Below are 12002 nucleotides of genomic sequence, written 5' to 3' on the forward strand. Positions count from 1 at the left end.
TTTGTTCATTTCTTTTTATTCTTTTTTCTCTAAACTTCTCTTCTCACTTCATTTCATTCATTTGATCTTCAATCACTGATACCCTTTCTTCCAGTTGATCGAGTCAATTACTGAAGCTTGTGCATTTGTCACGTAGTTCTCGTGTCATGGTTTTCATCTCTATCAGGTCGTTTGTGGACTTCTCTGCATTGGTTATTCTAGTTATCCATTTGTCAAATCTTTTTTCAAGGTTTTTAGTTTCTTTGTGCTGGGTTCATAGTTCCTCATTTAGCTCTGAGAAGTTTGATCGTCTGAAGCCTTCATCTCTCAACTTGTCAAAGTCAATCTCCGTCCAGCTTTGTTCCGTTACTGGCAAGTAGCTGTGTTCCTTTGGAGGGGGAGAGGCGCTCTGATTTTTTGAATTTTCAGCTTTTCTGCACTGCTTTTTCCCCATCTTTGTGGTTTTATCTACCTTTGGTCTTTGATGATGGTGATGTACAGATGGGGTTTTGGTGTGGATGTCCTTTCTGTCTGTTAGTTTTCCCTCTAACAGTCAGGACCCTCAGCTGCAGGTCTGTTGGAGTTTGCTTGAGGTCCACTTCAGACCCTGTTTGCCTAGGTATCAGCAGCGGAGGCTGCAGAAGAGTGAATATTGCTGAACAGCAAGTGTTGCTGTCTGATTGTTCCTCTGGATGCTTCGTCTCAGAGGTATACCCAGCCGTGTGAGGTGTTAGGTGTCAGTCTGCCCCTAGTTGGGGGTGTCTCCCAGTTAGGCTACTTGGGGGTCAGGGACCCACTTGAGCAAGCAGTCTGTCCGTTCTCAGATCTCAAACTCCACGCAGGGAGAATCACTACTCTCTTCAAAACTGTCAGACAGGGACATTTACATCTGCAGAAGTTTCTGCTGCTTTTTGTTTAGCTATGCCCTGAACCCAGAGGTGGAGTCTACAGAGGCAGGAAGGCCTCCTTGAGCTGTGGTGGGCTCCACCCAGTTCGAGCTTCCACGCCCCTTTGTTTACCTACTCAAGCCTCAGCAATGGCGGGCACCCCTCCCCCAGCCTCGCTGCCACCTTGCAGTTAGATCTCAGACTGCTGTGCTAGCAATAAGGGAGGCTCTCTGGGCGTGCGACCCTCACAGCCAGGTGCAGGATACAATCTCCTGGTTTGCCATTTGCTAAGACCCTTGGTAAAGCGCAATATTAGGGTGGGAGTGACCCGATTTTCCAGGTGTTGTGTGTCACAGTTTCCCTTGGCTAGGGAAAGGAATTCCCTTCCCCTTTGTGCTTCCCGGGTGAGGCGATGTCTCGCCCTGCTTCTGCTCTCACTCATTGGGCTGCACCCACTGTCCTGTACTGACTGTTCAACATGCCCCAGTGAGATGAACCTGGTACCTCAGTTGAAAATGCAGAAATCACCTGTCTTCAGTGTCACTCATGCTGGGAGCCGAAGGCTGGAGCTGTTCCTATTTGGCCATCTTGGCACCCAATCCCAATTTTTTTGTATTTTTAGTAGAGAAGGGGTTTCACCATGTTGACCAGGTTGGTGTCAAACTCCCATCCTCAAGTGATCCACCCGCCTCAACCTCCCAAAGTGCTAGGATTACAAGCATGAGCCACCGTGCCCAGCCATAGCTTAGTCTCTTCACAAACTTTTTTGAAGTAACAAGTGAGAGTCACATAGAGCTATTCCCTAATTAATGATTAAATAAGTTTTGCTGGACAATCCCAGCACTTTGGGAGGCTGAGGCAGGAAGCAGGCAGATCCCTTGAGGTCAAGAGTTTGAGACCAGCCTGACCAACATGGTAAAACCCCATCTCTACATGGTGGTGCGTGCCTATAGTCCCAGCTATCCAGGCAGCTGAGGCAGGAGAATCACTTGAACCTGGGAGGCAGAGCTTGCAGGGAGCTGAGATTGTGCCACTGCACGCCAGCCTGGGTGACAGAGCAAGACTCCATCTCAAAAAAAAAAACCCAAAAAAAATACACAGAGTTTTACCCTGTATATGGAAAAATGTTGTTTATATTACAGAAAAATGCTTACATAAAATTATTAGGAATAGTCTTCTAACATTTTTCTTACTTGAATTACCGCCTATACCAATTACACTTCAATTGCTGATTTTCAGAGAACTAAGCTGTAATAAATTACATATAACCTTAAAATTAAACTGTCAATTATTTTTTAAAATTCAGGCCAGGCATGGTAGCTCACACCTGTAATCCCAGCACTTTGGGTGGCCAAGCCAGGAGGATAGCTTGAGGTCAGTAGTTCAATACCAGCCTGGGCAACATAGCGAAACCCTGTCTCTACAGAAAATTAAAAAATTAGCCAGGCATGGTGGTGCATTCCTGTAATCCCAGCTTCTTGGGAGGCTGAAGCAGGAGGATCGCTTGAGCCTAGGGGTTCAAGGTTACGGTGAGCCACGATCACACCACTACACTGCAGCCTGGGTGACAGAGTGAAACCCTGTCTCAAAAAAACAAAAACAAACAAAATAATCAGATGGCACTGTATTTCGATCTTGTGGTATGAGGGGGTCATCATTTTTGAAAGCAGTAAGGAAGGAAAGTAATATATGTGAAAGTACTTTGAAAATTATAAAGGTATATAAATATAAGGTTTGGAAATACCAAAAAGTCAGGAACAAGAGAATAATTATTATCCACCTGGTAAATCTAATAGTTGAAAAAGAGGGCTTACAATGTATAAGTATAAAACACCTATGGATATTTCTTCAGTGGTTTGTTTTTATTCAATCACTGTAGCCAATGACACATGTAAACATTCAGGGTCAAGTAAAAATGAAATATGTTAAATGTTGACACTGATGAGGAATATATGAGAAGTAATTATAAAACCTGTATTTCTGAATATAAGTTAATCAATTGACAAAATCAGTTTAGTTTTTCTAAAAGTCGTAACATTAAATACATTACTGATTTTGAACATAACATGGTACATACAATAATTTACATTAATTGATGTGTTTCTTAGTATATATTTATCTACATCAAGAAATTAAGTTTTTTTGGTTGGGCGCAGTGGCTCACTCCTATAATCCCAGCACTTTGGGAGGCCGAGGTAGGTGGATCACTTGAGATCGGGAGTTCAAAACCAGCCTGGCCCACATGGTGAAACTCATCTCTACTAAAAATACAAAAATGAGCTGGATGTGGTGGTGCGCACCTGTAATTCTGGCTACCTGGGAGGCTGAGGCAGGAGAATCACTTGAACCCAGAACATGAAGGTTGTTTAAATCTGTAAAAATGACTGAATCCTGTATAGGAGCACTGAGAAACCAGAGAAATGCTGATGTAATTATTAGAAGAAAGATAAAATAGACACCAAGACCAAAATGAAACCCTAGAACAATGGTGCAGGACAAAAAAATACCACTGGAGAAAGAGGAGAATTATTATTGTGAAGTGAAATAGAACTCACAGGAGTAATCAAGTAGTAGTTCTCCATTTGGAGAATCAGCATGCTCATAACTTAAAGATGATAATGTGTTGTATTTGTAAGCGCTGCATAAAACTGGAATATTGTCTTCATTCTGTGCATTTCTGTCATCCCATCTGAAACAAATACACATTTTAAAGTCATGAGAAGATAGTTTTATAGATATTTAGTTTTTATTATTATGACCATGAAATTTCAGGAACACAGTTTGACAGACTGATCAGACTTCTAAAATCTTTGTTTAGTTACAACCCATGTTTAGTTACGATGCTCTTTAATGAATTTCATTGACTTATTAAGTATTGTTGCTAATTGTGTTTACATCTAAATATATCAGTAAAATAGAATGCCTTAATATTTAATAAATAACATGATCTGCCAGAAAATCATGTTATTCTGAGTATAAATGATTATTTTGACCAGGTATAGTGGCTCACGCCTATAATCACAACACTTTGAGAGGACAGGGCAAGAGGATCACTTAAGCCCAGGAGTTTGAGACTAGCCTGCGCAACATAGTGAGACCTTATCTCTATAAAAAAAATTTAAAAAAAGAAAAAGATTTTCATATAATTGGGCTAACCAAGATATAGGGCTAGAAATAGACTATAGGTTAGATAGGAAGGCTTTGTAAAATACAGAGAATGTATCTAGGGTAAGAAAATAAATGTAAACAAAAGAGCAAAAGTAGAATTACCAGGTAGAGAAGAAAGTGAGGAGTTCAATCAGGCTGGAGAAGTAAATGGGAAAATTAACAATAGTTTGAGATCCAGCAATCCCACTACTGGATATATACCCAAAGGGTATGAAATCAGTATGTCGAAGAGATATCTGCACGCCCGTGTTCATTGCAGTATTATTTCACAATACCCAGGATATGGAATCAACCTATATGTTCATCAACAGATGAGCAGATAAATATAAATGAGGTAAAAGAAAATAAGTATCTTTTTTTTAAAGAGAGGAAAATGGATTGGTTAGATAGGACCAGATAACAGACTGATCTAAAGCTATCATTAGAGACCAGTTTATTGTGTAAAAGACAATATAGATGAATTATTAGAATAATGAATATAAAGATACAAAATTTATGCCCTATTTTTTTTTTTACAAGCCCACAAGTAACATCATTTTTTTTAAGGGTCTCTCTATATTGCCCAGGCTGGAATGTGTGGTGTAATCTTGGCTCGCTGCAACTTCCATGTCCTGGGCTCAAGCGATCTTCCTACCTCAGCTTCCCAAGTAGCTTGGACTAAAGTCACACGCCACCACACCTGGCTAATTTTTCTGTTCTTTTGTAGAGACAGGGTTTCTTCATGTTGCCCAGTCTGGTCTCGAACTCCTAGACTCAAGTGATCCACCCACCTCCGTCTTCCAAAGTGCTGGGATTATAGGCTTGAGCCACCATGTCCAGGCCTAATTTTGTATTAATAGAGTCAACAGCCATGCCATTACATTTCATTTAATATCATCAAAAACAAATATGACACAGGAGCAAGAAAAGAATGATAAAAACTGTACACACGCATTGAAAGTGTGCATGCAGATGATTAATACAGAGCAAAAGTCAGCCAGCTTTTTCTGTAAAGGGCCAGACAGTAAATATTTTCAGCTCTGTGAGCTAGACAGTCTCTGTTGTGACTACTGAACTTGGCTGTTGTAGCTGAAAAGCAGCCACAAACAATACATATGGATGGTGTGGCTATGTTCCAATAAAACTGTACTTAAAACAAGTGGAAAGTCTGGGTTTGGCCCATAGACTTATAGCTTGCTGACCCCTGACGTAAAGAAACACTGTAACTTTTTGCCATTCACAGTCATAACTAAACAAAAAGTTATGTGTTAAATAGTGGTTCACCGCTGGGCGTGATGACTCATGCTTGTAATCTTAACACTTTGAGAGGCCGAGGTGGGAGGAGCACTTGAGGCCAGGAGTTTGAGACCAGCCTGAGCAACATAGGAAGACCCTGTCTCTACAAAAATTTAAAAATTAGATAGGCATGGTGGTGCACCCCTGTGGTCCCAGCTATTTGGGAGTTTGAGGTGGGAGGATGGCTTGGGCCCAGGAGGTCAAGGCTGCAGTGAGCCATGATCACACCACTGCACTCCTGGGTGACAGGTAGTTGTACTAGGCATTGTGCCTGGTGCTTATTAGACATGTTGAGTTATCCAAGAGGTGTTGGAATGTCTGCCTATCTCTGTGTACTCACAAAAATGACTATCTTGGCCGGGCATCGTGGCTCACACCTGTTATCCCAGCACTTTGTGAGGCCAAGGCAGGCGGATCATGAGGTCAGGAGTTTGCGACTAGCCTGGCCAGCATGGTGAAAACCTGTCTCTACTAAAAATACAAGAAATTAGCTGGGCATGGTGGTGCACACCTGTAATCCCAGCTACTTGGGGGGCTGAGGCTGGAGAATTGCTTGAATCTGGGAGGCAGAGGTTGCAGTGAGCTGAGATCGCACCACTGTACTCCAGCCTGGGCAACAGAGCAAGACACTATCTCAAAAAAAAAAAAAAAAAGACTATCTTGTTCTCATTCCTCTTCAATTCTTTCTTTTTCTTCTTTTCTCCCTGACTCCTTTGTAGTTTTATAGTTATTTAAAATCAGGTGGAGCATTTTTATGTTTCAGTGTAAAACCAGAATGATCTCAGCTAAGTTGCTTTTGTTGCTTCTTTTCATATGAAGTTTTTTCCCTATCCTGTGAATCAGCCTTTAATCCAAAAATGACATAAAGAGAAGAGCAAGGACTGAGCCTTAAGTATGCCTAGAATGTTGAGGAGGCTGAGGACAGTGAAGAAGAGATGGACTAACCACCACCGGTAGCTTGGGAACCAGGATAATGTCATAAGACTCAAATGGAGGAATAATACCAAGGGAGATTTAAAAAAAAAACAAAAGCAAAACAACAACAACAACAAAACCTAGTGAATCATATAGAATGCCAAAGAGATTAAGAAAAAAGAAGCAGCCAATTCATTTGTAGAGATTGTTATGAGTATCTTGGGTCAGTTTCAAGATTGGAGGATAAAAATGGGGGCAGGTTAGAAAGGTTTAGGAGCCAGTAAAATGGCTTTCACTTGTACAAATTTAACTACACCTTCTCCATTTAGAGAAAAAAGAAAAAAAGCAGTTAATTTGGTATGTGCCCTTTTTCTCAGTGAACAGTGTCCCAGTGTGAGAGTTAACTTGGAAAATGTAAATCTGTTTCTTTATTTGGGTTCATTTTCCACATGCCTCTCATGGTGTGAGTGTGAGCGCATCATTAAAGATAACGATTATATTTTTTTATTTTAAATGGCCCCTATTACAAGCAATTTGGTCTTTGGTCTTTAGAAAAAAAAAAAAAATGAGGGAAAGAAAATTGTTAAAGTAAAAATAAAATGGCCCCTAAACAAAAGACCACTATTTCATTTATTCTCAGTTGAAGAAATGGCCATCTGTTCAACACTCTATTTTATGCATTATTTATACGTATTATAGAATTTTTGGCACAAAATAAACTGTTCCACACTTTATGGAAGATTTAAAAGATTTTAAAGTATAATTTTAACTCTGCACAGTTTTCCCTTGAGTTTAGATCTCACTTTCTGGCCTTTCTTTCTCACCCCCCATCAAAGATGTGCCTCAACTATATATGGTAAGAAGTGAAAGGAACGTAAGTGGTTGATGGAGAGGAGAGTATGGTAATTAGAGAAAGCAGCAAGGTCAAAGTTATTTGTATTTTTTTTTTTTTTTAAGAAATCTGTGGGTAATATGAAGGAAAATTTGAAGATGCTGGGAAGACAGCTAATAAAGGTGAAATTAGTACTACTCCTAATATGGACAGGATTATTTTTCTGATAAAAGTAGCAAAGGTTTTTAAAGAACTTTTGTAAGCGAAATAAGTTTATTTCCCTCTTCATCTACTGTTGTCCTTTAAAAGGTTTTTATATATTTCTTTGTTTACAGCTTCAGAACTAGCAAAAACACCAAAAAAAAGTGTTTCATTCAGTTTGAAGAATGATCCTGAGATTATGATAAACGTTCCTCAAAGTAGCAAGGGTAAGACATTACATTAGTTCTTTGAAAAGAGTTTTCATAGTTGCTTCAAGATAGAGCATGTTACTTTTTCCCTTGTTTGTGCATTTTTATATATTTTCTTCTTTTCTATTCTGAAAATTCATTCAACAAAATGCAATTAATATTTCAACTCATGTAACTTAGTATACTCATGTTTAGCAGTCAATAAGAGGGAAAAATATCTGTGCTTACTGAAGTTGTGCAAATTGACAGGGCTAACCAGAAATAGTCTTTAAATCCTGTTGTCATTTGCTTGAGTTAGCCAATTATTTATAGAAGATTTGACTTTGGGAAATACTATATGAAATAAGGCGTTTGGAGTTTGGAAGTCTTACAGATTGTGGAGTGGCTATTTTTGAATGATCCCTTCTAACTAGATTAAAAAGTATACATTGTGTTTCTCTTTATTTATATTTTTCTTTTGGTTTTTGAACACCAATGTCACTTGCTGATATTTCTATTTTTTCATATTTTAGAGATGGCATCTCGCTATGTTGCCCAGGCTGAAGTGCATTGGCTATTTACGGGCACAATTAAAGCACACTATTAAAGCCTTGAACTCCTGGGCTCAAGTGATCCTCTAGCCTCAGCCTCTCGTGTAACAGGGCCTATAAGCACCATTGTGTCTGGCTCTATTGTACTTTTTTTTTTTTTTTGAGAAGGAGTCTCACTCTGTCACCTAGGCTGGAGTGTAGTGGTGTGATCTTGGCTCATTGCAGCCTCTGCCTTCCGGGTTCAAGCAATTCTCCTGCCTCATACTCCCGAGTAGCTGGGATTACAGGCACCTGCCACCACACCCAGCTAATTTTTGTATTTTTAGTAGAAATGAGGTTTCACCCTGTAGGTCAGGCTGTTTTCTAACTCCTGACCTCAAGCGATCCTCCTGCCTTGGCCTCCCAAAGTGCTGGGATTATAGGCGTGAGCCACTGCTCCTGGACAGTTGTACCTTTCAATAATCAAAATTTCAAAGGGCTCCATTTTTCTTGTTAGAATGCTACAGAAATGTAGGAAGTAGCTGTTAATAATGTGAGTGATCATGAAATGAATAGTGATAATCCTCCGGTAGAGAGGGAATTAATTTATAATTCAGTAATAATGTGGTGGCCTCTATGTAGAAGCTGCAGCTTTGCTTTTTTTTTTTTTTTTTTAAATTTTTAATTTTTTGAATAGACACAGGATCACGCTATGTTGCCCAGGCTGGTTTTGAACTCCTAGCCTCAAGCAATCTTCCTGCCTTGCCTCCCAAAGTGCTGGGATTACAGGTGTGAGCCACCATGCCTGGAAACTACTTTTGATGAAACTAGACCACAATGAAAAGTAAAGTGTCCGTAGTAAGTCATGGCTTTTTGTTTCATTCTTTAGGCCATTCTGCTTCAGACAAGGTTCAGCCGAAGGTAAGTGATTGACTAAAAAGCAAAAGCCTTAGTGTTACAAAGTAAGACATGATGAAAAATCGTCAGAAATTCGATGAAAAATTATCAGAAATTTAATGAAAAAATTGATGTCTTAATTTATATAGTGCTTTGTAATTTACAGAGATTTGGCAGTTAAATATCTAACTTATAGATGGAGAATTGGAGGTTCAGAGAGGTGAAGTGACTTGTGTGAGTTCAGTTGACTGGAAGGAGAACAGCTAGAAAATGAAGCCAGGCCTCCCAGACCCAACTGTTGTGCTTTTTCTGCTGTGTGTAGCGGGCCTGAAAATTTTGGGGGTTTTGCTTTTATATGTCATGTTCTATTTCATTTGCAGGGGGAAGGGGGCAGTGTTGTGCAGTTTGATCCCAAGATACATTAGATCCATTATTCTATCCTTTTATAATTTACATTTGAAAACTTAGGCTGGCTTAGGCAAATCCATTCCAGAGTAATTAAAAGGAATTGACAATTTTTATCTCCTCCTTTGTGGGGTTTTTTCTTTGTTTGTTTGTTTGTTTTTGAGACGGAGTCCTACTCTGTCACCTAGGCCGGAGTACAGTGGTGGCAATCTCGGCTCACTGAAACCTCCACCTCCCGGGTTCAAGTGATTCTTATGCGTCAGGCTTCTGAGTAGCTGGGATTACAAGTGCAAACCACCACACCCAGCTAATTTTTGTATTTTTAGTAGAGGCAAGGCTTCACCATGTTGGCCAGGCTGGTCTTGAACTCCTGACCTCAAGTGATCCACCACGCCTGGCCTCCTTTGTGTTTTTGTGGTATAATTTTCTCATTACGCCTTTTCGAGTGTTGAGTGTTCCATGAAAGGGCCATATATGCAAAGCATCCCCCAAATGCCAAAGGAGCCAAGAAACCAAAGGAGAAGGCAGACAAGTTTAGTTTGTCAGTAAAGGGTATTTTATTAGAGACAGGAGCATGGTCTTGGGCAGCCACAAGACAGGGTAGCTCTCTTCACTGTTACTCCCCAGAGCCATGGCTTACATAGCATAAGGAAAGGGTATACATGTTCCAGCAAGATAATTAAAGGCAACCCTCTTTAATTGTCAAGACGGCAAGAATGCTATATGCATTGTAGCCAGTAATTTGTGTGATAATATCAAGGTTGACATGTTCTTTCACAGAAGACAGTAAATAAAGTAGGAATCAGGAGGCATTCATGAGTCTGGGGCTAATCAGAAGTTAACATGATGGATTAGCATCCAAGATGGAGTCACTTTTGCCTCCACAGTCAGTATAGAGTACAGTGGTGGCGATCTCAGCTCACTGAAACCTCCACCTCCCAGGTTCAAGTGATTCTTATGCGTCATTTAAGGCCATGCTTATGGCCTGTGCAGGAATGTCCTATTTAGACAAGTCTGTGTATGGGATTAGACATGCCAGAATTTCAATTGTCTTTAATAATGCTTTTTTCCTATATTATGTCTTGTGTGTTGTATCACTATAAAAGGAAAAAAAGCTCATTGCCATAATCCAATCAAGAATTTATTCTTTCTCAAGTTATAGATTATAACCCATTAGTAGATATTGTCAGCTCTCCCAAAAGACCAGAAAAACCTGTTGATGAAACAGAGCTACCTATTACAATAAGAGACAACATCGTTGTGACAGAATCTTAGTGTACTGTCTTAGAAAAGCAAGTTCAAGAGAAAATATGTATAGGGCTTGGGGATCCTGGGCTTAAGTGGCTTAAGGCAGGTTTTTCAAGATGGTAAACTGATTGGTATTGGGCAGAATTGGGGACATGATATTTTAGGATTGGTAGACACAATGAAGATCGTGTCTTAAAGTGTATCTTGATAACTAAACTGTTGATAAGATAAGCTGTTTGCCCTGGGAGTAATCTGTTGTCCTGATAGGAGAACAGTTTGCCCAAATGAGCAAACCGTCAAGAGAGATTAGTTTGCAGAAATTTTCTATAGCAAGTAGGGAAATTATTTATTAGTCTTGTCTTTTTGAGCAGGAATTTTCTGCAATGGTTATTTTGACACTGGTGTTGTGAATTCTCAGACTTAAGCTGTGTATGTATTATATAAGTTATCTCAATACTCAATCATGAAATCAGTTTAATAAGACATAAACTGCATTTTTAACAAATGAAGTAGAACAGAATTTTAAATTTCTGTTTTATAATTTTTTTGGTTTATATATATACATGTACTGGGTCAAGATGACAAAATGTAAAAATTTTTGAGGATCTTGATCAAAAAAGTTTGAGACATACTGTAATTCCATCAGTAAGGGATTAGCTCAGTTATTAGATTACTATTCTTTTTTTTTTTTTTTTTTTTCCTGAGGCAGAGTTTTACTCTGTTGCCCAGGTTGGAGTCCAATGGCATGACCTCGGCTCAACACAACCTCCACCTCCCAGGTTCAAGCAGCTGTCCTGCCTCAGCCTCCCAAGTAGCTGGGATTACAGGTATGCACCAGCATGCCCGGCTAATTTTGTATTTTTAGTAGAGACGGGATTTCTCCATGTTGGTCAGGCTGGTCTCGAACTCCCGACCTCAGGTGATCTGCCCGCCTCTGCCTCCCAAAGTGCTGGGATGAGCCACTGTGCCTGGCCTAGAGTACTGTTCTTAATATCCCAAATCAGATTTTAATGACACCAACAATCTATCACAAGACAATAAACTTAAATTTTTTTTGTCATATTTTCATGTTGATAAAATCACAGGGTACCTTAACTTTTTTATCAATACTGTTAGAAATTTACATGTATATAACAGTGGATATTTTAATGTGCTAACAACTTATGGTAGTAAAGTATTCTATAAAAAAATTCTTTGTACTTCTATAAAAAGTTACAATTTTTTAATTGTAACAGAAATTTTTTTATTTCTGTTAAATTAAAAATTACAATTTTTAAATTTCTTACGGAAAGTAAGAAAGTGTAAATCTCTATTTCTCTCCTTAAAGAATGTAATACTTTAACACCAGTAAATTTCTAGCACATTAAAAGGCCTATTGCCATATACATAGGAGTGCCCATTCCCTTTCATACTTACGATTGCTACATAATACTATCTTTTAAAAAAATACTCTATTGGGCTGGGCACGGTGGCTCAT

General features: G+C 39.2%; 1 protein-coding gene across 2 annotated transcripts in view; it reads left to right on the forward strand.

The window, feature by feature from the left end:
* The window catches only part of ORC2 (origin recognition complex, subunit 2), a 61090-nt gene that overhangs the window by 22312 nt on the left and 26776 nt on the right, over positions 1-12002 (forward strand). For both annotated transcript variants that reach the window (XM_011974524.1, XM_011974525.1), the window contains exons 6-7: positions 7392-7484; positions 8865-8896. In XM_011974524.1, the coding sequence (XP_011829914.1) occupies positions 7392-7484; positions 8865-8896 (125 nt within the window). The remainder of the gene's footprint in view (positions 1-7391; positions 7485-8864; positions 8897-12002) is intronic.

The sequence above is a fragment of the Mandrillus leucophaeus genome, unplaced genomic scaffold (genome assembly GCF_000951045.1).
Source record: "Mandrillus leucophaeus isolate KB7577 unplaced genomic scaffold, Mleu.le_1.0 Scaffold146, whole genome shotgun sequence".
In the NCBI taxonomy this organism is placed as follows: Eukaryota; Metazoa; Chordata; class Mammalia; order Primates; family Cercopithecidae; genus Mandrillus; species Mandrillus leucophaeus.